General features: G+C 46.8%; 3 protein-coding genes across 3 annotated transcripts; 2 read left to right on the top strand and 1 right to left on the bottom strand.

Annotated features, from left to right (window-relative positions):
* Positions 1-2,953: 2,953 nt before the first annotated feature.
* Positions 2,954-3,888, top strand: PtA15_3A456 (uncharacterized protein; the record flags this gene model as incomplete). Its single annotated transcript, XM_053167426.1, has 4 exons — positions 2,954-3,236; positions 3,322-3,358; positions 3,487-3,589; positions 3,856-3,888. 4 exons carry the CDS (start codon positions 2,954-2,956, stop codon positions 3,886-3,888), a joined length of 456 nt encoding a protein of 151 aa, XP_053018644.1.
* Positions 3,889-13,624: 9,736 nt separating this feature from the next.
* On the top strand, positions 13,625-18,113 carry PtA15_3A455 (uncharacterized protein; the record flags this gene model as incomplete). Its single annotated transcript, XM_053167425.1, has 6 exons — positions 13,625-13,712; positions 15,752-16,137; positions 16,216-16,454; positions 17,448-17,756; positions 17,889-18,041; positions 18,110-18,113. The coding sequence occupies 6 exons, from the start codon at positions 13,625-13,627 to the stop codon at positions 18,111-18,113; spliced, it is 1,179 nt and encodes a 392-aa protein (XP_053018643.1).
* Positions 18,114-24,633: 6,520 nt separating this feature from the next.
* Positions 24,634-25,102, bottom strand: PtA15_3A454 (uncharacterized protein; the record flags this gene model as incomplete). Its single annotated transcript, XM_053167424.1, has 2 exons — positions 24,634-24,977; positions 25,021-25,102. The coding sequence occupies 2 exons, from the start codon at positions 25,100-25,102 to the stop codon at positions 24,634-24,636; spliced, it is 426 nt and encodes a 141-aa protein (XP_053018642.1).
* Between the last annotated feature and the right edge of the window lie 316 nt (positions 25,103-25,418).

Raw genomic sequence — 25,418 nt, 5'->3', positions numbered from 1 at the left:
CTGTCCCCCCCATTATTGGAACTTAAGAAGATACACACTTTACCAATTTTTTAAGCTCTTCAACCCAACACGATACCATCAACAGCTGTTCTAAACATTTTTCAAAGGAATCTCAAAGAATTTCAAGCTCTAGGCCGACGCAGCCGATATGTATAATCTTCTTTTTTTCATTCGGCCCTTTTCCTTTCCCTCTTTTTTTCGATCATCTCCTCTTTACGTATCAATATATATCAATTAAACTCAACGGTCCCTCTTTCGAATCTCTCCCTTTACATACCCCGCATATAGCCATCACCCCGCCATCACCTCCCTTCAAAAGCTATCCGACTTCTCACAATCTCAGCAATGTCTCAAAATACAACCACCTAATCGACTTCAAAGACGACTTCAGAAGAAAGCAAACTCAAGCAGATCTCGGACCTCATTGAAAAGTTCAACTGGGAACCAAAAAGCTACCTCGATCACTTTTTAAATGCAACATCGTCCGCTTCAATTTACAAACGCCGACTCTGGGGATCGCCGAGGCGAGGTTGGAACTCAACAAAGAAGCTCTTGCAATCAATAAAAGGCGTTGTTGGGAAGTATGTAGAGGGTCGACATCTTTGGGATGATTTCATACTTGAGGAGGTAAGTCTGTCGTACAACATGTTTTCCGCCTTCCGCATATCTTTTTCTTGCAACTTACATTGTATGTTGTTTCAATACATAGGCCGCTATGATCATTTGCAGGCAGAGCCCAAAGGCTGGGTATTTCCCAAAAGGCGCATTTTACAGCTCGAACAATTTGAATGAGGTGTTTTTCTCTGAAGAGTCACGGGCAGAGCGTTCAAAAGATACTACGGACTTGATGCCCTTTTTGTACAACCTACTCATGATTAAGCTAGCCCGACCGGACGGTGGAGAGGACTTGGACAATGAAGAAGAAGATAAAAATCCTGATCCTGTCGACCTTCCGCCATTGGAGCCGCCTGTCCCACCTCCGGATGAGCCACACGTACCCCCGTCTGATTCTGATTCGGCAGAACCAGTGGATCCAAATGCCAAAGTTCCGATTTCTTTGTCCAAAGACGACGTGATGGAAATCGACATTAACATCTTGCGCCCAAGTACCAATCCCAAAATACGAAGGCAGAAACAAAACGAGGACATGGCCCAAACAATCTGCTCTATGGTTGCGTTTGGACGAAACCGGCGCCACAATGGACTTCAAATCACAAACGGATTGCTTTTCATTGCCTGCGGGGTCACCGAACGAGTGAACAAGTACCTCAATTACATCGGACTTACTTGTGCTCGGAGGACTGCCCATCTTGGGCTGGCCTCACTGGGAGAGGAAGCTGAAGAAAAAATCAAGACCCGATTCTCCAACCCAAGCTCCAAGATCTTTCCCCCGTCGATCTGTGTCGATAACTTGGATTTTCAACAATCCATCCATACTAAGTCTGTCGGCCGCTCGAGTACAATGTTTCATGGGACATGGGGCTACATTCATCGCTTGCCACGCCTTTTTTTCGATAGCCTCAACCATTCTGAACTCACACTCACAGCCTTAAAAACCGCACTCAAGAAGTCTATCAACCTCGAAGTTCAGCCACGCCATTTTGGACCTACCTTCGCCAGTGATCAGCACTTCGAAGCAACCCTCAAGTCTCAGCTAACGAGCGTTTTCCATTGATATGTGGGCACATCAAGCAATAAAGAACAGTCCCTCAAAGATCGCCCACCGCTGGTTCGACCAGTCAAACCGGATAAACCAAACCTGACAATGTTGAAGCTTATGATGGCTTCGGACAACTCATCCGAAGGCATTGGCGATTTCCTCACGGGTTTAACTGAGCAAGCCGGTCTGACTAAAGAGGAGTTTTCCAGCCGACTGCAGGTCCTTGAAGGCGACTTGGGGACTTGTATGAACGTTGCAAGTCTTCGCGAGCTCTGAATCCCAGCCGGCTATTCACAAACAAGTCTTGGCAACCTTATTTCAATCCCTGGCGCAGCTCACACGATGTGGAACTTTGCCCAGTCTATCTTCTTACATCACTGGGGCGATCAGACAAATCGAAAGGATACTGGCGCTTGGAGAATCCTCAAGGCACTAGGAATCCCTGCAGACAAACCTGTAACCAAGCGCGATTTCACTCTCATGATATCAAATATGGAGAAGATCCACGATGCTGATCTCCTCTATTGCATCCTGTAAGTTGTTTCTTTTCTCAATTTTTACACATTCAAAACCTATATTTATTCAATGCTGTATATTGCCTCATGTGGACAGACTTGTAATGGGAAAAGAGGGCGAAACACTTGCGGAGGAGCTTCCAACAATGTCACCGCCGTACATCCAGGAAATAATTGACAAGACCTATGATCGTTTCTTGTCGGGTGTGGCACTCCAGAACGCCATTGATAGAAAACAAACAAAACTGATCAACCTCCTTCTGCGGCTACGGGATTTTTCAACCGTTGTTGAAGTCAATCGGGCAACCAAAGAAGGCGATACCGGCCACCTTCTCTTGATGTGGAAACAATGGGCTGTGATGGGCCAAGGATTAAAAAAACTTGTTCATTATTCTCGCCACCTGCCGCAGCTCATTCTGTCACTCGAAGTCATCCTCCCGAAGTCACTAGCTCAAGTCATCGAAAACACACTCCTTCTATGTCCTTTGGGGAGAGAAGGACACTTTGTAGCGACTGACTTCTACCTAGAAGTTCAAAATTTTTGGCTAAAGTATTTTTACAATCATTCTGGCATTGGAACTGTCATTGAGCGCTTACGGGATGTTTTTTCGATCAATATCCCAATTGTAAGTCACAATAGTCCTTTTTAATTATTCTACGCACTTCAATATCTAGACTGAGTTTTCAAATTTAACAGCTAAAACATCTGATGCATTTGCTGAATATTGAGTCGGGCATGAATGTGATTCAACAATCACACAAGAATAAGATTACAAATATGTCGATCAACTCATTTATCAGCTTCGCAAAACAATACAATATCTGCTTAGCCAAAGAGAAGCCCGACGAATACGTTCCAATCCCAATTTCAGACGTTTACCAAGATGGCATCAACGTGATGAAAGAGGACTTCAAAAATTGCAAAGGCGGACTAGATCGATTGAAGCCATCCTACATGTTTGACCAAGATATGGATGTTGATTCCGCCAATGCCGACGATTCCAATGATTCTGATTGGTCCAAAGATTCCAGCGCAACCGATGATTCCGACAATTCCCAGAGTTCCAATACATCTGAATCATCTGGGACATCAGACAATTCAGATTGATCAGGTAAGCGTCTGATTCTCTTTTTCACCTTCTCTAGTGTGTCTATCTGCGGCTTCAGCGGCTCGAGCTTTCTTGTAACCCTCCAACGCGAGAGCATCTTCTGCTCGTTTTGCCGCTTTGTCGGCTTTAATCTTTTCTTCCTTTTTCTTTTTATCTTCAGGAGACAATCTGATGCGTTTTGCTTTTGGTTGAACTGTGACAGGATTGGAAGAAGTCGCCGGCAAATCCCCTCTAGCACGCCTTTCCTCGGCTTCAACGGCTTCGGCAGCTCGGACTCGCTTGAAACCTTCCAACGCTTGCGCATTGTCTGCTCTCTTCGCAAGTTTCTCAGCTTCTTTCTTTTGATTTTCTCGTCGTTTCTCTTCTTCATCGTTCTTCTTCTTCTGTAGTTTTTCCGCTTTTTCGTTTTCCTTTTGTCTTTTTCCCTTGTCCACCTCGTACACAATCTTCTCAAACCACTCAGTTTTTCTGTATTTTTCAATAAACAAACACATGTTATCGACCTGGTCATCAAAAAACTCCCCACCAATGATTTTTGCAATCAATTTAGGTTCTTTTATCTCTTCAATAGCCTCAGCAACTGCGTTGGCTTCCGCAGCAGTGAAAAACTTTTCTGGTTTGGATCGGGGTGTCGGGCCAAAAACACCATGATAGAATAGTTCGAAGCTAGCTACAAGATCATTGGCAATCTTCTTCACGTCTGGTTTGGAGAAACGGCTTTTATATTTGATTTTTCGATGTTTCTTCTTCTTTGGTTTAACGTACTCGGACATGCCCTCCGTGAAATGGCTAGGATTGCTCAAGATGTCGTCAAAAGTATCCTTTTTGAACAGGTGTGCCGAATCGTGGATCTGTTTCGCGGCCTCTGGCTCACAGTTAGAGCACTTGCAGGGATCAAACTCCTTTTGACAAGCTTTCTCCTCGTGATAATTTGGGTCATCTTTGGAAACAGGTATGTATCCGCAACTTCATAATAGAAAAGAACTTGATTAGCTCGAATCGAAACATGATACAACATCAAACAGAACATACAGATTATCGATGGCGTTAACTATCCTCAGACAGCCAGGAGTCACGGCATATGCGTCCATTCGATCGTCGTCGGTGAGCTGCTTCTTCCCACGTTCAAAATCCTTCACGCTGTTCTTCCCTTTTTTTCTAATTGGCTCCATGAACAAAATGGCTAATCCAGGCCTTCCATCTCGCCCACAACGTCCCATCATTTGGCTTATTGTCGACGGGTCGCCTCGACCCATGTGTATGACACAGCGGACTCTCTTCCAGTTCTGACCTAGGCCGAGTGCCATTGTACTCGAAAAGATTGGGAACTTCTCGTTTTCAAAGTCTTCCACGCAATCTGCCTTGTCTTCGTCTCCGGTACAGGCGTGATAGCGTCTAATCAAGTTGCTTTTGCTGTTGTAAGCATCCATTTTTTTCCCTCGTGCTCTATTCAAGACATTGATTACGGTTAGGGTGGCCTTCCGGGTGCCAGAATAGATCAAAGTAGGAAGTAAGTCTTGATCCTTTATCTCAGTTTCTTTTGAGAACATTCTTATTAGGTCCTCGCACGATTTTAGTGGATATTCCATGTAAAGTCTAAGAATTCGGATCTCGGGTCGTACAAGTTCACCACGAAAGAAGCTGATATCGACTGTCTTGAGCATTAAGCTCCCGAGAATCGAATCAATGGCAACTGGACGACAGGTTGCGGATAGTAACAGTATTGGAATGCCGTTGTTGGCCATCAAGCGATCGCCGAGTTTGCCATACGATGGATGTGAGCCTGAGTCTCTATAGTGACAGCAGGACACAAGAAATGGGGGACAACAGTTTGATTTCTTGGGATAAAGAAAATACAACTGTAAGAGAAAAAGAGAAAGAGAGAGAAAGAAACCAAGCAGGATAAGATAGAAGAGAAGTACTAGGTTATTCTAGTGGGAATGCACGTCCACTGGCAATGCTACTCTTCAGAAGAGTGCTGCTAATCTGTGCTAGAAGTGCTACAGCTTCCTCTCAGGAGGGTATCTGGATTAGATAAGTTTAATCCAGCCACAGTTTTTTAGACTTCTCTCTGGACAGTCAAGGTTCTTAATGGGAAACCTGAGGGACAGCCCTGCAACCTAGATTTTGAGGCAAAGGCCAAGTGATTATAAGGGACAGCCCTGTGATCAAGATAGAGGCAAAGGCCTGTAGAATTGAAGGGACAGCCCTGTGATCAAGATAGAGGCAAAGGCCTGTAGAATTGGAGGGACAGCCCTGTGATCAAGGAGGAGGCAAAGCAAGAAGAAAAGGCAGATCAAGCAAGACACAGAGTTGTACCTCTGAGATAATCAAGGTTCAGTGAAAGAGGTTACTTACTGTCAATATCCTAGGCGCCTGTGACGGTAGGTATACTGGGAGTAGAGTAGGCTCTTTGGTGGTGATCCTGGGGTTATCTGGGTGGTGGTTCTGGTGTGCTGAAGTCTGTGGATCCGCCTCAGGCAAGGGGGATTCTGACTACGAAAATTTTCACAGTTTGCTTATGTAATTTACATATGTACATGTGGTTTGGCGCGCCAGGTAGTGCTGACACGTCACAACTGCGCAAGCGCGCCACAACTCAGTAACTCAGGGAAGGAGTATAGTTACAATGAATTGATAAGTTGTAACTAGGGTCAAAATTGCATGAGGAAACAGAATCTGAAGTCAAAACAAGGTTATCTCTTAAGATGAAAAAAATATAAAGTAATTTATATGTAACAAAGGTAGAACAGGCAGCTTTTAGGTCAGCTGTGATGACTCTAAGGCTGACAATGGATGGAAAATACCGTAATCTTGAAGACTATCCCGCACTGACAGGAACTTGGCCTTCCCTGATTCCGCAAGGCCCCAAACATACACCATGTGCGCCTCATCCAGAACCATCAAGACGAGACAACTCTGGAATTCACTGCTAAAATACAATTTGGTAAAAAGACCATTATTTAGGAAAACCTCGGGGCTCTAAAAACCCAACCAAATCAGCTGTCTTTCAAGAAATAGCAAGGAAGAGAAATGATAGCCGGACAAACCAGGTAAACAAAAGAAAAGTCTCCTCTTTTTATTTCTTCGACCAAGCTCTTTGTCAATTTCATTTTTCCAAGGCTGATCGCCTTGATTCCTGCTCTGTTCTTTTCTCGAACCTACACCATGCCAATGTTAATTTGATTTTCTTTTGTTTATAGATGCAAAGCCGCAAGACTCACCTGATTGTCACCTAAAGAATCCAACGGGTTCAGCACGAGCACAACGGGCTTCCTCTGCGGCGCATACAGGTGAAAGTACATCTCCGCGATCCTCGACTTCCCGTACCCTGTTCCCGCAAGAACAAAGCTATGGTACCCACGCGCGAGATTGCAGACGGTATTGACTTGGAGTTTCTTTGGCGCTTCTGCATATTCTTTCTTTGATTTGTCTTGCACATACTCGATTAGCTTTTCGTTGTCCGGTCCTGTTATCTCCGGACTCAGTTGCAACGGCCTCTTTTTTCCGTTTGCTTTAGTCGGCGGCAATTTCGTGTTTTGAACATCTGCCTCTTGAATATTTTGTGCCAATATCGCTAGCGATGATCCGTCCATCGTCTACAACAGTCCTTCTGTTTTCTCGTCTTCAATCCGAAGGGGTTTGTTGGATCCTTTTCCATACCACAAGCCCGTCGATCTCAGTACCCTCAGGGGGTTGCATGCGCCCATCGGCCTTAGTAATCCAAATTAATTATGTATTTACTATTCTCAACGGCTCAATTTGCCCAAAAAGGATTTTACTGAGAAGAGGGGGACACAGCGCTACCCCCAATTACCTCCTAGCATGTTTCTTGGGAATAAAAAGTAAACTACAAGGAAAATTTTAAAACAGACACCATGGCTGGATTGCCAGGATGCAAGCGCATCCATCGGTGCTTGGGACCTCATATGTAGCTCGCAAACCAAGCGAGCTACAGCCTCTCGAAGTTCAACCAGATTTCCGCCCGATGCTCTCAGGCGAGCACCCCCGCTTTAGGTCTAAGTCCCTCCCTGCGGTCGGCGGCACTCTGCTCCCCACTCAGCCCCGCACAGGGGGGACTTTGTTAAGTTAGAGCCCATTTCAGCTCGTGGAAGGACCTGGAGCTTGCTTGATCATTGTGCTCTTTGCGCTGGGCAAAGTTGACACCCGGGTGGTGGATTCTTTAACCAACCATTGGTTTTGCCAACAGTGGGTAGTTACATTTAGAGATGTTGACTTCAAACCCGTTGCGGATAGCGGATGGGGATGCGGATGTCTGGGTTGCTGTTATAACCCAGCGGGTACCCGGGTATTCAGGCGGTTATCCGCTCATCCCAGGGTCTTTGTGCGCCGCAGCTGCGCAACACACAATCTCTCACCCAGCCTATGTACTCTTGGCCCCGCACCCCGCCTCCCCCTTGGCCCCGTTCCCCAACCCCTGCTCCCCTATATGTCCTCCATCCCCAACTATATCCTCCAATTTGGAATATATCATCCTAACATCACATCATGAACCAACGCAAGCGGCCCCGAACAATCATTCCACGGTCACCATCACCAGAAGAAGAGGCCAATTGAACCACCTCGGAGCCACACGGTGAACGTGACGATGCAGAATCATCCACCCCTGTGGCAACCGATTCGACCGACGAGCAGCGCCTTGGTAAGTACTTCACCAATATTCTAGTGATTCATCATCCATCAAGCCAACCCTTTTGAATGTAGATCATGCGCAGAGGCTCGCACGCAACCAGGTCAGCTCAGCTTATTCTTCCTATGAGACACCAACACTTTCCAATCAGCTTGATAAATTCAAACACCGCATGATCGCATGGAAGTGTAAGACGTAAGTTTATTTTCTGCTATTTATATCAATGGATAAAAACTAATCAAACAGATGCACCTTTCAGATTTTCTAAGACTATCAATCAACCAACATACGAATCATCGTGCAGCAATCTCCTCACGCATGCAGGCCGATGTCTGAGGAAGCAGCAAATACCATCAAATAACAAGACACTGGCATCGGTGGGCATATCCGGAACAGGAGACATCGACCCACGGGAGGTGGGTGTTCTTTAATTAGTCAAAGGTCATCTTTTCATTCAACTGAATGGTCTGTTGACTCTAACTCTCTTTAGGTTACGCAAAGATGTGCCATCTGGTGCGCCGAGGGTGCCAAGCTGTTCTTGGCCTTGGAAGATAGAAGCCTCAAGAATGTTCTACATCCAACAATCCTCAAGTATCTACCGAGTCGAAATACGGTCGCCAAGGCCGTCCACATGCTATACTTAGCGGTTCAGGAAAGGTTATGTATGGAATTGAAGGTGCACCCATATTTCAGTTTCTTTGATTTCCTTTTTGATTGACTATTGCTCGAGATATTCAGATCCATGAGGGCGCACTGTACTTAGGAGTGGATGCATGGCAGACTCCCAATGGGTTTGACATCATTGGCGCGGTGATATACCGCCTTTCCGACAATAGTGCTGGTAATGTTGGATTAGAAGCAACCCCGCTTGACTTCGTTCAGCTTAAAGAGCGGCACACCGGTGAATACTTGGCTCAAATGGTCCAGTATATTGTTGAGAAGTTTGGCTTGACCAATCGGGTGAGAATTGTCTTTTCATATTCCGGCTTGATTTCACTTTATACCTGCTCTCTAACCCTGCTCTTCGCTCTTGTTCTCTCTTTAGATTTTTGGTATTGTCTCTGACAACGCGGCAAACAACAGGACAATGATTGGTGAGTTGGCCAAACTCAATTGGAAGCGTTTCAAAGGGGAGACGCAGTGGATACAGTGCTTTGCACATATCCTAAATCTTATTGTCAAGGCCATACTTCAACCGTTTGCACGTGTCAAAAAAACGACCCCAGGGGCTCCTGAGTTTGAGTATTTGGATGAAGAAGAGGAAGCATGTGATCTCATTGAAAGGTATGCCAATAATTGACACTCGAAGTTCCTATTTTGGTGTTCAAATTAGCTGATATGATCATTGCTTCTACAGCTTCCAAGATCCTGATCAATGTGAATCAGATGATGAGGAGGATGCTATTGGAAGCAATGAACCAGCAGAATGCAATATCGATGAACCTGCAGAAATTGATGGTGAGCTCGCTGACGAAGACAAGCTCACTTTGGCTGATCTGGAAGACCTTGAGGAGGAAGGCCCAGGAGATACTTATACTTCGGAAATGTGTCGCCGAACCCTTGCAAAGGCAAGTTTTTTTTGACTCAGTCTCACAAGATCGTTAAATTATCTTCTGGTAGTTAAAAATGACCCAACGGTTCCCTACAGTTCCGTGGGATTGCAAACAAGCTCAAGAAGTCTCCAAACTCCAAAGCCAAGTTCGTCGAGGTTTGCAAAGAACATCAAGTCAAAAAACCGCACAGCCTTGAGCGTGACGTCCCAACACGCTGGAACTCCACCTACCTGCAAATTAAGAGCATCGTCCGATGTGAGGATGCCCTGTAAGTCCAATTGAATCGTTCGTTAAAACTCTGTGGGTCATTGAACCTGACATCTTGTTCATACCAGCATCATATGGCAGCGCGACAAGCAGTTCGGGACGCCGCGCAACCTTCATGTGACCCAAGAGGACCTCGACTTGGCGGCCGACCTGGTCCATCTCCTCAAGCCGTTTTACAATATTACACTTCAAATATCAAAAAAAGGATCAGCTCGCGTTGCTGAGGTGGTTGTGATGATCGATCAAATAACAGAAAGTCTTTCGACGGTGATAGCAAATCCGCATGAACACTACCCTCCTGCTTTAAGAAATGCCTGCCGCTCCGGTCTTGCGATCACAAACAAGTATTACTCTCTTACTGACTGCTCACCAATTTACAGGATAGCCATGGGTGAGTCTTTTCATTGAGCCCATTTCTATTTCATGATAAATGTTTCCAATCAATTCATTTTTTTTCTAAACATGAAGTGCTGCATCCATCTTGTAAAGATGAATACTTTAAGCTAGCTAAGTGGCCTCAGTCGTGGATCGACGAGGCAATAGATCTCACTCGGGACATGTATAATACCTGGTATAAGCCAAGACAACCTACTGCAGCACCAAAACCAGCCAAAAAAGGATCCCCAAAGGTAACCAAAAGCTCTCGTTTTGATTCATTTTCCTTGGCTGAATTAATCTTCCTACAGCCATATGGCGTTTTGGCAGGGCTAGGGGCGGCCGCAGTAGCCAGATCAGCTGAAGCTTCATCGGACCCCGTGGATATATGGCTCAGCGGTGGCCTCTTTTTGGAAGACGGCGAACCAATTAATGGTCTCACTTGGTGGGCGGAGCAGAAACGCAGCGGAAATACACATCATGGGCTCTTACAAATGGCCCTCGACGTCTTGTGTTGCCCAGGTAGGTGAGATGGTGCTCAAGTATCACACAATATTATGGTTTTCTGAACGTGATCTCTGTTCATTTATAGCGACGACAGTTGATGTGGAGCGTACCTTCAATTTTGGCCGGGAGTATGTCTCTGCCAGGAGACACAACCTCCATCCAAAATCGGTAGGTCGAGGCATGGCCTTGTCATTCTAATCAAAGAACGACAAGATTCCACCTCTCGCTCTTCACGAGTACGTAGAAAAGCGCCAGAACAAGATGAAGTCAAGCATGAAGGATCCTGTGGTGACAGTGGATTGATATGCTGTCACCGCAGTGATGACATATAGCAATCCAAACATTATTTTTGTGTCTTAAGTGAGTTTTGAGGGGCGGGTATCCGCTGATACCCGCCCGTGTACCCGCCCAGAAGAGCGGGTACCCGCCATCGGATGCGGATACGGTTACGGATGTGAGAAATTGGGAAAAAAAGGCAGCGGGTATCCGAACACGCGCGGGTACCCGGATGCGAAGTCAACATCTCTAGTTACATTGCCAATACCAGTAATGCAACAATTTTTCAGCTGTTATCGTTACTGTTATTTGTAACGGCAGCACGTTACACTACCCCTGCAACGTGACAGAAAAATATTGATGTTTGTTGTGTTACTCCTAGCACGAGGAAAAAACAATAGTCCCTTGGAGACAAGTGACATTTGACAGCTTTGGTTGCAGCTCCAAAGTGGCTCTGATCCTGTGCCACCTGTGTCCTTGGTTCTCAGTGTGTTGTAGTGGTTTATGTCCATACATATCCTCATGGCTCAGTGCTCACTGGCCCAGCTCAAGGATCCCCAGTTCCACCCAGCATTGTTCATTCTGGTACAGTTCTGCACTAACAATGCCCCACTGAGCTAGGAGCCGATGACTGTTGGGTGCAAGTTCAACAAGCCTGCCGAGGCCTGCCTCTTGCTATGTAGATGTACATACAGCAAAGGAACGGAAGTTTGTGCTGCTACACACATGTGTAAATACTTCCCCTCATGCACCTGCCGGCCAAGGGGCTCTCGGTGAGCAGGCTCAGCGGGCAGGTGTATGTATCCTGCTTGCCAAGAGGTAAGCCCCTTGGCAAGCAGGTATACTTGCACCTGCCCGCAGAGGGGCTCTTGGTGAGCAGGTATACTTGCACCTGCCCGCTGAGGGTCTCTTGGCGAGCAGGCACAGGGCACGCCCCTGCACGCCCATGTAGGGGCATGCACGCCTTTGCACACCCATACAGGGGCATGCATGCCCTTGCACCCCCATACAGGGGTGTCCACGCCCTCCGCAAATACAGGGTGTGTGGCCCCACACACCCTTTTTGAAGGGTGTGCGGCCCCACATGCCCTTTTCAAAGGGTGTGAGAGTGCACCAGGAGGACGGACATGGATTTATCAATGCCCTTGTCCCAGTGCCAATGGGGGGGTTCAAAGTTGACTCCTGCACTGTTTCAGGACCAAAATTCAGGAAAAAAATGGACCTGAATTCCTTCCTGCAAACCCGATTTCCTTCACGAGGAGGGGATGCAGAAAGGGCCTTCCTGAATCAGGAAACACCCCAAATTCCTGAATCCATGGCCTCCAATAGAGAAAAATCTCTTTTGGACACACCTCATCAGATCCATGGCCTCAAGTTCAACTGACCGGTCATTGATTCAATAACAGATGCAGTCCACAGAATACTCCCACGTACACCACTCAATGACCAGGTTGGGTCATTGAGTGGATACACAGCTCACTTTAACCAATACCCACCACTCGATGACCCGATGACCCGACCGGGTCATCAAGTGGTTGCTCTCCACTCAATGGCCGGACCCGGTCAGCGAGCGGATACACACCCAACTCAATGGCCGGACCCGGTCAGCAAGCGGATACACACCCAACTCAATGGCCCAGTCATTGGGTGGACACCCGCTCCACTCAAAGATAGGCTTGGCCATCAAGTGAAGTGGGTATCCACTTGATGACCGAGTCAATCATCAAGTGGGTGTGTATCCACTTGATGACCCAGTCCGGTCATTGAGTGGATACACACTCCACTCGATGACCGGGTGCCCGGGCCATTGAGTTGGGTGTGTATCCGCTTGAAGACCGGGTGACCGGGCCATTGAGGGGAGTGTGCACCATCCACTCAATGACCAGGTGACCGGGCCATTGAGTGGATGGTACACACTCCACTCAATGATCAACCCGGTCATCGAGTGGAGTCTGTATTAACCCAAAGACTGGGTGATCGGGCCATTGAGCACTTGATGACCGGGTCAGGTCATTGAGTGGTGGATTATTGGTTAGCCACTTGTGAATTGACGACCAGACCGGGCCATCAAGTGGGGTTTATGTACAAATGGACAGTGTTGACCGGCCATCCAATGCAATTGATGGACAGTGTTGACCGGCCATCCAATGCAATTGATGGCCGGTCTGGACTCTGGGCCAGCCATTGGGTCATGATGAGATGGGCAAGTTTTGGGCTTAACTTTTTTCCTGCTTGTGTGGGTCCTGAATGGATTGCAACAACAGATAGGATAAAATGGGGGATTCAAAGTTGCAGAAAGTTCTGGAGATTTTTGGCTGGGACTTTTTTTTTTCCTGAATTTAGCTCCTGAAACAGTGCAGGAGTCAACTTTGAACCCCACCAATGTAGAGAGGGTTGTTGAACAACTCAGGTACCTGTTGCTTGAGCAGATTAGTCCTGAGAAGATGCACATCACAAGCTGTGTGTGCACATGGCAGAATGAGCTACACTAGCCGCTGCTGGCTGTGCAAGGCAAACAAATGGATACTCAGTTATTGCATTTGTGCTATGATGTACCAGCTGTGGATAGATGCTGGATAGAGGGCCAGAGCTGTTCAAATGTCACTTGCTGCCAATGGAAAAGTGTTTTTTCCTGGTTTAGGGACAAGGGCTTGCATAGGTGGAGCCAACAAGCACATTGCATAACACTCAGATTGCACGCTCAAGACCACATGGATAGAATATCAGGAGCTGTGTCTTCCAAACACTTTTATCTTTCAAACAATTGTATCTTTCAAACAAGTGTGATTTTTCAACAAGGTAAGTAAATGAAAAAGTAATATGGACAAGGGAAATAGAAGTTGGAAGGCAAGTAAACAGAAAAGTAATATGGACAAGGGAAATAAAAGTTGGGATCTTCAAACAAAAGGAATGGAAATGGAAATGGAAATGGAAATGGAAATGGAAATGGAAATGGAAATGGAAATGGAAATGGAAATGGAAATGGAAATGGTTTCAAATTTTTTCATTTTTTATCATTCTTTTTGCATGTCACACTTTGCTCTCCAATTTTCCCTCCTTGGTTTGAACAGTAATGAACATTCTGAGAAATTTGCAAGAAATTAGAAAATTTCCACATTTTTCATTTTTTTGTTTTTAATTTTTTTTGTTTTTACTTTTTTTTGTTTTTACTTTTTTTTGTTTTTACTTTTTTTTGTTTTTACTTTTTTTTTGTTTTTACTTTTTTTTACGGACTTACTTCGCGCACTGCAAAAAGCTCTTTGCGCACTGTGCAGTGCGCGAAGTTTGCAAACACTTCGCGCACTGCGCGTGAAGGGCGCAACTTTTTCAAATTATTTTTTGACCAATCAATAGAAAAGCTTATTATTGTCCTCTGTGAATTTATTTGGAGTTTTTTGAAGCTTCTCTGTATGCTTGAAAATTCCACCAATAAAATAAGTACAGTCACTTGGGGACCTGGAATCCATATTCCCACCAGTCAAAAAATCCAAATAATTAAGTGAATCATGATACATATGAATTCAAACTTTTTAGAATTTTTTGGCCACTTTGTGCAAGAATAAGGCTTTCAAAAATTAGGAAAGTTCACCGCTTACTGGCGCATTTTGGCATATCTTGAGAAAAAGTCACTGGTTTTTGAAAGCCTTGTCCTTGTACAAAGTGGCCAAAAAGTTCTAAAACTTTTCAATACATATTTAATATGATTCACTAAATTATTTGGATTTTTTGGCCTGTGGGAATATGAATTCCAGGTCCCCAAATGGCTGTACTTGTTTTTTTTATTGGTGGGATTTTTAAGCATACAAGGAAGCTTCCAAAAACTCCAAATAAATTCACAGAGGACAATAATAAGCTTGTCTATTGATTGGTCAAAAAATAATTTGAAAAAGTTGCGCCCTTCACGCGCAGTGCGCAAAGTGTTTGCAAACTTCGCGCACTGCACAGTGCGCGAAGAGCTTTTCGCAGTGCGCGAAGTAAGTCCGTTTTTTTATTTCATAATCATTCTTGGGAACTTATTTTCCACCCCTGCAGCCAATCTCATGAATTAAAGGCTGTGGCCTGAGCTTATCCCACTTTCTTAAATCCACAAAATCCTAGACCTCTGGATCTAAGTTTTGGGGTGTTTTATTTAGAAAATCACAAAAAAATAGTGCACACAAGTTGAAAATCCCCAAAGGCCCTATGGATGACCCTCCAGCTGTGCCGCAGCAACAAGCAAAAGTGGGCCGGGTGTTAGAGTAGTCCAGGAAGGCCCTAATCAAGTGATTAGTGGGCTCCCAGGGAGGGGGTAGGACGAAACCGGAACCCCTGGGGGGACAATGGACACCAAACCACCCCTCCTTAAATATTCAAGCTGCACCCCTTCGCCTGTGAGACTGTGACTCAGTAGCTGACTTGGCGCCGCGCACCCCTTATCCTTGCCAACGACACGCCCAGTGCCACACCAATCATGACCCTTGTCAGCGCGTCACCCACTACCCTTGCAAACACCACACCAACGCTCACGCCCGCCGCGGCAAATACAGCTGCGTCCAACAACCGGCTGTTCAAGTGGATCCAACCCTAGCAAAGCATGGTAAATGGCGAGAAGGGACGCGGATTGTCAACAGCCTTGATCACCTCCATCAGTCGGCCCTCCAGCCCCTCCTCCAAGATCAGCGCCGCCGCATTCCGCGAGGCCCGAGCAGCCCGGCGGCGGAACTCGCGCGCCAGCATCTCCAGCTCCTTCTCCGACATCGCAGCCATCCCCAACCTCATCCACCCCAACCCCCCCTCCCAACAGCAACCACAACAACCCATCACCAAACATGCCCGGTTCAAGTCGTCCCCTGCGAAAGCCGTCTCCGATTACGGCCACCCGCCCTCCTCCAGCCCCGTCAAGAACTTCAACAGACCCCACCAGCAACGGTCTGGTGCGCCCTCGCTCATCAGCCAGATCCCCGACCGCCACGCCGCCTCGCCCATCCCTCCATCCCCCGCCGGATTCCCGGCCAACAGCGGGCTGTATGCCAAACACGACATCCTCATGCCTCCCCGCCCGGCGTTCTACGGCTCCCGGATGTCCGTCCGATCGATAAGCTTGGAACAGTCGCCCTCCAGGCAATCCTACGCCGGCCCAAGGATCTCCGCCACCCTCAACTGCGCCTCCACTGGCGCTCCTGCAGGCCTCTACAACAACCCGCGCACATCCTTGAGCAACGCTAGCGTCCGCTCCGTCCCCGTCGTCCTCCGTCACCAACAACCCCACCATCAACATCCTGCTAGGCTCCGCTCGACTACGACGACGACGACGACACCAAAGAAGAGCCAGGGCCAGGATCCGCGCCACCTCGACCAATGGCACTCCGACGACGACGACAATCCCAAGCCCGCTTCCGCTAAGCCTGTCAGGGATGAGGACGAGGATGAAGACAAGGTGACGCTCTTGAAGCTCCAATGGCACTCCAACGACGACGACGATCCCAAGCCCGCTTCCGCTAAGCCTGTCAGGGATGAGGACAAGGATGAAGACGGGGTGCCGCTCTCAAAGCTCAAGAAGAAGTCCTGCAGCTCCCTCCGCGACCCGCTCCGCACCATCTCACCGGCCCAGACTGTCAGGGCTCGTCTATAAAGAGGCGGAGCCCTGAATGAGGATGGTACTTTTAGTACCCTTAAGAATAGCGCTGGCAAGGCGATCAGAAGGAAAAACCACGAGAACTAAGTCTCTCTCAACTCGACCGGCAAGGCGGGAGGAGTAGCCACACCGCTTCGCGAGAAGCGGGGCCTAGCAGATCAAAGATTGCTGGAATCTGTGCGATTCAAAGCCGGAGAGAGGGAAAAGGGAGAGAAAGAGAGGGCCTGTCAAACTTACCGGCTCGTAGACTTACGAGATGTCGTGTGGTAAGGTCGAAGGCTAATGGAAGGTGGGAATATAGAGAAAACTTAGGAAAAGGAAAGGAAGTCGGTGGTTGAGTATTAAAGGTAAGGCCCCAATCGCTGATTCTAATCAGCAATGCGGACGGGCTTGGTACCAAAAACTCTGGGGGAAAAACCCTCTCTTCGAGAGGGTACCCGTACTATGTGGGAGGGAGGAGGTTCGAGCTTCCAACCTCTTCTTCTCCCAACTTCCAGCTCGCTGTTAAGCGGGCATAATACTCAACAGTTGTACTATGTGTCATTTGTTGCGCGCAACTCATCTACCATACTATACTGTAACAATATCTTTCCTGCGCTTCATGCCGGAAGGGAAGCAGCATTTGCGGCTCCTTGTCGGCACTCTGCGCTGTCCGGACTAGCAGAGGGCTGACACAGACCCTCATCCGCACCCGCCACCAACTCCACGCCTCCGTCATCCATCCCTTCTCCTCCGCCTCCTCTGCATCCGCATCCGTGTTCTCTAGCTCCGGCGCATCCACAGATGATAGAAGGGCGTCTGTTGTTTTGGCTCGCTTGGGTGGAGATAAGGCCGCTCGACACCTTTCTCATAGTAAGACACCCCATCACGCCCGTCCAAAACACCCTTCCCTGCACATCTGTCTGATTGATTATCTGTAGTTCCTCCCCTCCCTCTGCTGCGCCCCGACCTTCCCCCAGCGGCCTCCTCGTCGACAGCGCTGAAGTCTCAACAGACTGGGAATGGGAATCTCGCCGGCCATCCACGGGGAAACAGCCCCGCCAGCTCGAGCTCGGGGGGCTCTGGGTTGGGGTCGGGGTCGTGGAACTTCCCTGCTACTCCAAGAGACTCGTTCCTTCCCGTCCCGACCCACATTCATCCCCACCCTCATCCTGCTTTTGCGCTGCTGGCCGGGCCGGGCTATCTCATGCCCGGCCCGCCCGGATCATCAGCTTCTACTCAACCAGCTGGTGGGCCCGACCTATCGATCTCAGACGGACAGACCTTCGGCGCCGGCGGCGAGGGCGCAGCAGCAGTCGGCGGAGCAGGCGGAGGCTGCCCACCACCCGTTGGCCCCGACGCGTCTCCCAAAAATCCCGCAGGGTACTGGTCCGCTTCCCCTGCTCCGCCCGCTCCGGCGGGCAGCGTGGACGAGTGCCCACGCCCGTCGGCGTCGATCCCTATCTGTATGCCGGCCTGGACACGGCGCAGAAAATCGCGCTCCATCAGCGCAGCCAACTGATCCTCCAGGTGGAGTCTCGCTTCTCTTCTCCTCTACCCTCCTCAGACCAAGAAGCTGATGGTTTTCTTCTGGGGGATGTAGATGATGGCTGTGCAGGCGCAGACGGCGGCCCAGATGCACGCGCTGGCGGCCGCGAACGGCCCCGCCCATTCGCTCGTCTCCTCCGCCCATGGCCATAGCGCGTCCGCGTCGATCGTCAGTGTCGCATGTTCATCTTACCAAAATGTTAGAATTTTGTTGATGAAGGTCTCAAATTTACCTCCAGAAGACTTTGGGGGAGGATCACACATTTGAATTGGGAGTTTGAACACCTGGTTTTTTTTTTTTTTTTTTTTTTGGGGGGGGGGGGGGGGGGGGTGCTGGTGCTGGCATAGAAGGTGTCCCAATTTTGAGCTGGCAGAGGTTCAGCAGCCTTGAGCCCTGCAGCGGCGAAGCCGCCTTGGCCTCTAGTTCCTTTAATGTGATGAAAGTTTCCTTGAATTTACCTCAGAAAATGGCTAGAATATCCCAATCAGAGATTTCCCAGTTTCTGGAAAAATTTCTGCAGCATTTCCCCCCGCTGAAGGCTTCCATAGCGAGCCTGAAACTCCGGAGCCTTGCTCCATTTCGTCACATCAAGAGCCTCTATTTATGCTTTTCAGAACACACCGCCCCCTGCACATGTTATTGTTCCGTCAATCCTATTGTGTACTTATCAGCCTATTGTTCATGTTTATTGTTCTTCATATTCAAATTAGTGTTCAATTGTTGTTCATCTACACAATGCGCCGATTTGATGTCTATCACACATGTTACCTGATCTGATTTGACTTGAACACAAAATTGTGTTGTCTATCACACATGTTACCTGATTTGTAGTATTCCGAGTCCTCTTCTAATCGCTATTCCCTGGACATGTTACCTGATTTGTAGTATTCCGAGTCCTCTTCTAATCCCTATTCCCTGATGCAACATTTCCGCAACATTCAAAAATATACTCTCTTCTTTTACCAGTTCTCGAAGGTATCTCACATTGCTAAAAACAACAGGTTCCAAATCCCTCACCCGGACATCTAAACTTCTCACCCTCACGATTCCAGCTCCCCATAGCAATTTGACGCCTCACGAATCATTCCCCTCCCTGAAAAAGCTTTGTTCCTACTTCATAACATTCCTTCTTCAAGACCGGGACTGGAAATTATTTTCCACAGCTTCTTCCTCCAAATCTCCCGTGACATGTGCAATTCTCTCTCTAGCCAATCTATTCCAGCTCCTCCACACATCAATCTTGACAACTCTCTAAGCTCCTCCTCTCCCGACATAAATCCTAACAGTGGAATAAGCTGTATTGCAATCTGCAACAACAGCATACCACTTTCATCGCAATTCCTCACGCCAAAATGGAGATTCCACCCACTACTGTTATGGTTGGTGATCACTGAGGATTCATTGCTCCACCCCGCCCGCCTCTTGAACACTCAATACTCCAAATGTGGAGTTTGCCCACCCCACATCACAACAACTACCATTACCGCCATTATTCCTCTCTCATCCCTCCGCTATGTCTCCTCTTGATCCCAATTCCTCACATTTCTCTATGCCACATCCGCTGTCAACATCCATCCCTCTCCCACAATAATCCTAAATCCTCTCTACAAGATTAAACTACGTCACAACTCCGAAATTACATTACCTCCTGCCACTTACTTATCCTTCAATGGCACGCTAGATTTATCTAAGGGATGTTTTGGTCTCAGGTCCTAAATAATGAAACTGGAGTCTATTTGAGAGAGGACCTGCCAATGTTGTTGTTCTAACAGACCCCAGGAGTTCAGGGGGTGTAGCTCGCGATTTTGAGCCAAGTACCGCCATACGTGTCAGGTGTCTGGCAAGGGGGAATAAGGCTATTTGACCTCGGACTACACACTAACGTCGATTAGGAAAAGCCCCGGATCAGTCCTCCTGTTCGGATGTGAAAATGCTATTATCTCCATTAAGAAGTGGCATCAAGCCACTTTAGCAAGCCCGCTCTCTTCCCCTAGCATAACCACTGACAGAGCTTATTTACCCTGTCCCTCTATAGGATCCAAAACGTGAGTCAGGGTAGACTTACAGTTATTATAACTTGGCGCATATGCTGCTTTCAGATCCGCTGTCCCATAATGATACTGGCTCAATTAGCCACTTACGAATTAGTGATTTAGCGGCGAGCGAACACTATCAATATTCCAGTGGCCTGGGAGCTTAAAAATTCATGTTCAAGGTTAAATCCTAGATTTGGTTTCCATTGAATAATTGGGAGATATTACAAAACAGGAGACGTGACGCTATCATGCATCGTCCTGATAACTCCTCCGCTGTTTTATCCAGTGAGGTTATCACTGATCAAAGCTCTGCGCAATCATTTGATTTGGAATCGTCGAGTATTCCTGCTCTGGGTCTGCATGACTGACTGTTGTGCCGCGGCGCAGCCGCGATTTCCCTAGTCATGTAAAAGGGGCAGAAAACTGGTTGAAGTCAAGACTGGCTTTTATTTGCCATATTTTGTATAGAGGAACCAACAGCGTTACACAAATCAGCCGCTCAGTTGTGTTGTTGTTCATGTTTTTGAAAATTCCAGATGCATTTGCATATGAATCTGTTTTGTATTTCGCCAATTTCACCCTATTGTTTGCGCGTACAATAGGGTGACAACTGGAGGGCTAGGACACCACAGCAACACACCAGGATTAATTGAGGTAATAAAAGCAAAACCCAGCAGCAAAAATGGGTAGTTTAAGTTACAATACACTATGATCACCGCTGTTATCCGCGTGGTGTAACACTTGCCGTTACTACACTCAGGCGTTATTGGTATCAGTAAAAAATGGTTCAAATCCTGGGGCCGTATTGTAACAGGCCAGAATATCTAATGTGTTACTCGCATTGCTAGTAATGTAACACATTAACCCCTGGATAAAAAGATAAAGAGGGGCAAATTTCGGCCTCTTACTAAGGAACTCTACAATATCTTCCTCTCTTTACCGGCAGATATTGTAATGGACGTCAAATAACGAGTTTCTAAGTTGCAATATTTTAATGCACTTTTGTTACAGCTAACGGTTAAATTAAGAAACAAAAAAAATGTTACAATATTAGCATGTTACCAATAACCGTACCGTACCTACCCACCATGTCCAGAAGTCATCACCCATTTTTCCTCTGCAGCTCCGGAGGAAAAAAATCTTTGAACCACTTCTTTAGTGCTCTGGGTAGCAGCAGGAAATAAAAACTTAGTCAGAATTACACTGTACTTGTATATGATATTGTGATGAGTGTCTGCCATTAAAATGAAACTTGCTTAAACTTTCTACCAACAATGTTCTCTAAGCTACACTACACTACAGGGCTACTTAGTTTTGGCAGATCTGCAGCAACTTGTAAACCCCCACCCCTTGTGGGGTTTCACAAGATCTGTCATGACATTACACAAGCTACTGAGTACTTAGTCTGAATCCCTTCCTTCTCCTAGCCGGTAGAGATCCTGGCCCCTTCATCTTCTCTCTACCGTGCTAGGTAAGTCTCATCCTCTTTTCCTCTTTTCTCCTCTCTCCCCTTTCCCATGATTGTACATACTGAGAGATCCTGGCCCCTTCATCTTCTCTCTACCGTGCTAGTTTCCTTCCTCATCTGAAAAGAACAGCCGTGAACTAGAACTTGGTCTCCGAGACCCGTGCCACTCTCTTTGACACCCAGTGAAGGACTCAATCTCGAGTCCTTACACAACTGTTGCCCTTTTTTTCTGCAGTGTTAGCGGCCACTACCCCTGCTATGCTACATCACTTTTAGCGGCAAAAAAGGCCAAAATGACTCTAAAAAGTGCTGTAGTGCATGATTGCGGGCACTCTTTAGTGGCCTGCCTGCCTAGGGTTAGCACAAAATTAGATCAATTCTGCTACACTACACTGATTTTTAGTGGAACTGCGCTACACCACCTTAATGGATGCATTGTTCCACTTGAGTTATAAAGTGGTTACAGAGATGTTAGCACTGTTCACGTAAGCTAAACATCAGCAAGATTGAAATAAAGTTTATCCCATTGTGCCAGCCAATTTGGCTGGGAAAGTATGCTGATGTATATCTCTCACATGGTCATAGATTTCTTACGTGAACAGTGCTGTTGTACTGTTTTGTTCCAGTTTATTTCCAATGGAGTTGCAGATGACTTCCAGCCAAGTTTTGGATACTTCATGTATAGTTACATATCATTTCATGTTTGATTATACATATGTTGTAGTAGAAATTGTGCCAAGTTATGAAAATAATTCATGGTGAGGCACTCTCTGGGGAGTGCCCCCAAAGCTGCCCTGGTGTGTCATATTCAGCCAGTTCTTGAATCGTCGCTAGGGTCGGAAAATAATCAGGCTTCCTCAACAACGGAGCTTGAACTATTGGATTCTTGAGCTTGAGACTTCTGAGACCGGCCCCCAAGATCAAGGCAACAACGTGGCAGAAACATTGCGCATGATTTTTGAGGTGATGATTGAAGGTGCCCATCCTTTGACAAATAATCTTGGAAAGTTCCTTTGCCATTGTAAAATTGTTGCTACCAGAATCTGTAGTCAGGGAAAGAATGTACATTTTAAAAGAAACAGGTTTAGATATTGATTGAGTCAAGCAGCTAAAAACAAATACTTATCTGGTTGTGAAGGCCATGCTTTACCAAGACGTTTGCAAATGGTGCGGCAAGATATTTTCCATTGTGGTGCCAGGCCACATACTTCAAAGCAAGATGTTGTGAAACATAATCCCAGTTTTTTTTATGTAGCAAAACGAGATGCCTATGAAGGCTTTGTGGTTACCTTTGGTTTTCCACACATCAGCCACAAGTCCTATCTTTGACTCGGACTCCTGATGAAAATTTCTTCAGTTTGAAATTTTAAGGAATAAAGGTAACAAATCAAGAAACACTGCACCTTGATATTGTCAATGACCTGTCTCTGAAGAATGAGGTATAGTTTTTGAGCATGGTTTGCTGCCCAGGTTCGCGAATAGACAATGCAATTGGCATTGCAGTAATCAAATGTAACCCGCAGGAAACAATCATCGAATCGAGCCCAGGGGAGTGAATGTCTGATGACCTAGAGAAGGAGGAGTTTGTTCATGGTTTTGATATTGAATCGGCCTTTCAGGACATATGTGGCCAGAGTGCCAGCCAAGCTGTTATGCTTTTTGGTAGCCGCTGCCTGATCATCTGCACTAGGTGGGAAGTTTCCTCCTTTGGCCAGTGCCTTAGCACGTCCAATGCAAGCTTTGCGTATTCCTCTGTTGGTCTTGGATCCATCGCGGTGAGTTTTGAGGTTGGAGTTTGTTGATGCCGGGAATCTGACTGACTTGGGGCACCAGCGACATTTGTAGGTCAGACTTCCGGTGTCCTGCGTGCATTCAAAATCAAAGAAACAATTTTGTTATACTAATGCACCTGTATTCAGGCACACTTGCCGATAACAGAATGAAAAATACTAAAAAAATACCTGATTGTTGTCCTGAAAGCCATCAAAGAAGTATAGCTTTGGATTATCGAAGCCATTGTTACCTTTTCTTGGTTGCTTTACCTTTGGGGCCTTTTTGTTCTCTTCATCAGAATCTTGTTTGACATCCGGCAAAACTTCAGGTCTACTCAAGGGTTGGGGAGGAGGCTGTACAGTGTATGAAGGTATCAATTTTTATTCTGCATTTTTAAGTATAAACTAGAGGCCATGGCGGCTGCGCCGCTGCAAGGTTGTGGCCCATGTTTGTAGTTCAATCTCCCTCTGATTCATGAAGACATGGCGGCTGTGTCCCTGCAATTTCTGTGCTCATCTTTTTAGTTCAATGAGGCTCTGTTTAAAAAAAGTTTTATGGTACACAGCAAGTGTCTGTAATTGGCAAAAATACAATCAAAAAATACACATGAGCAGAATTGCCATCCAGGACGTAGAGATGTCTCATCATAACACTTCACATCTCCATATCTCATTTATAGCATTCCAACAAATTGGCTTCAACTCTGCAGAGATCCACCTAAATTTAAATAAATCATCTCTGGGTCAGGCTATTCATGCATTTCTTAAGACCAGAGGGGCAGCCTCAGCAGGCTGAAGGTTGATTTCCAAAAAGGGAAAGAAGCAAAAAAAAGCCTGATACAGGCTGATATTCCTGGGTCTCTCAGGCCAGATACAGGTTTTTGCAGGTAAGCCTCTCTGTGAGACAGAGACCCTCCAGGCTGCCTCACTGGGAGGCTTTGTTAAGCTTGCTGTTTTATGCAGTTGGGATATGTCTGCAGAGGCAAGAATGGCCACATTTGTTTGCTTGATTACATGGCTGTTCCTGACTCATCAACCACCCTTTCCTCTTTTCCATGCATGCATGAATGTGAAAGTTGATCTTTGCAAAAGAAAAGCCGCAGATATGAATATAAATCATAACAAGTTTTCTTCCGCCGTTGATTTGGTGATAGCCAATATAATGTCCTCAACCATATTTATCCCACACTCGCCAGCACTTTTTTCACAGCGTTTCAAACACCTGGGGGACACATGTAGACAGTGGGTTGAGTAAGATGATCACCCAGACACCCAGGGTCAGTGCTTTTTCTATTTAAAAATCTACCTGTACAAGGGTAATCTCAATCCGCACCTCTCTGGATTTTGTTCCTCAAATGAAGCATTAGTCCAATCTTCAGGTGCACCACCTCCTAAGATAGAAAATTTGCTTATCTGATTGCATTCCAGAGTACAAATTTGTGTCGCGGTACTCAATCTATTGTTATCACTAAGAGCATAGAAACTCTTGCTGGTGTGAAGCTTGCAAGAAGCAACCAAAGGGCCACCGAGTCGTTTGGCCAATAGTTTCAGAGCTTTTCTGTGATTGAGCAACACCAACTTGGCAGCAGAGGGCTCAGCTGTGATGCTTGTTTGTTGTGCAAGCAGATTGTTGATCCATTGAAGGGCTATCTGTTAAGACAAACCAAGGTGGAGGCATGGCCATGTGACCATGCTCGTCTAGGTCGGTTTCATCGTAGATCGGCTCGCGGAGCAGCGCTTCGAGCACGTCCTCCAGCAAGATGATTCCCATTGGCTGATTGGTCAGTAATGCCTTCGAGGGCTGGACAGCTGACATCAGAGTAAAGGCCTCCGCCGATCCCTTCCGGGAAAGGTTGGGCAAAGATGGTGCTTGCTTGCGTTTCAAAATCGGCCACCACTGTCAAGACTCGGGCTTGTCCACAGAGCGCAGGAAGCGCAAGGAACAAAACCCTAACCCCGCAAGGGGCGATGGTGAGTTCCTAGGTCCATGCATATGCATGTGGCTCCAAGACAGAAAGTTGACGCGCATGCTGAAACTCTGTTCCTCTTCATAGCCACGTCAACACCAGACGAAGTGCCTAAGCGAC

This window comes from Puccinia triticina, chromosome 3A, assembly GCF_026914185.1.
Source record: "Puccinia triticina chromosome 3A, complete sequence".
Taxonomy (NCBI): domain Eukaryota; kingdom Fungi; phylum Basidiomycota; class Pucciniomycetes; order Pucciniales; family Pucciniaceae; genus Puccinia; species Puccinia triticina.
The sequence above is the reverse complement of the archived record's forward strand: the minus strand, read 5'-3'. Positions and strand labels throughout refer to the sequence as shown.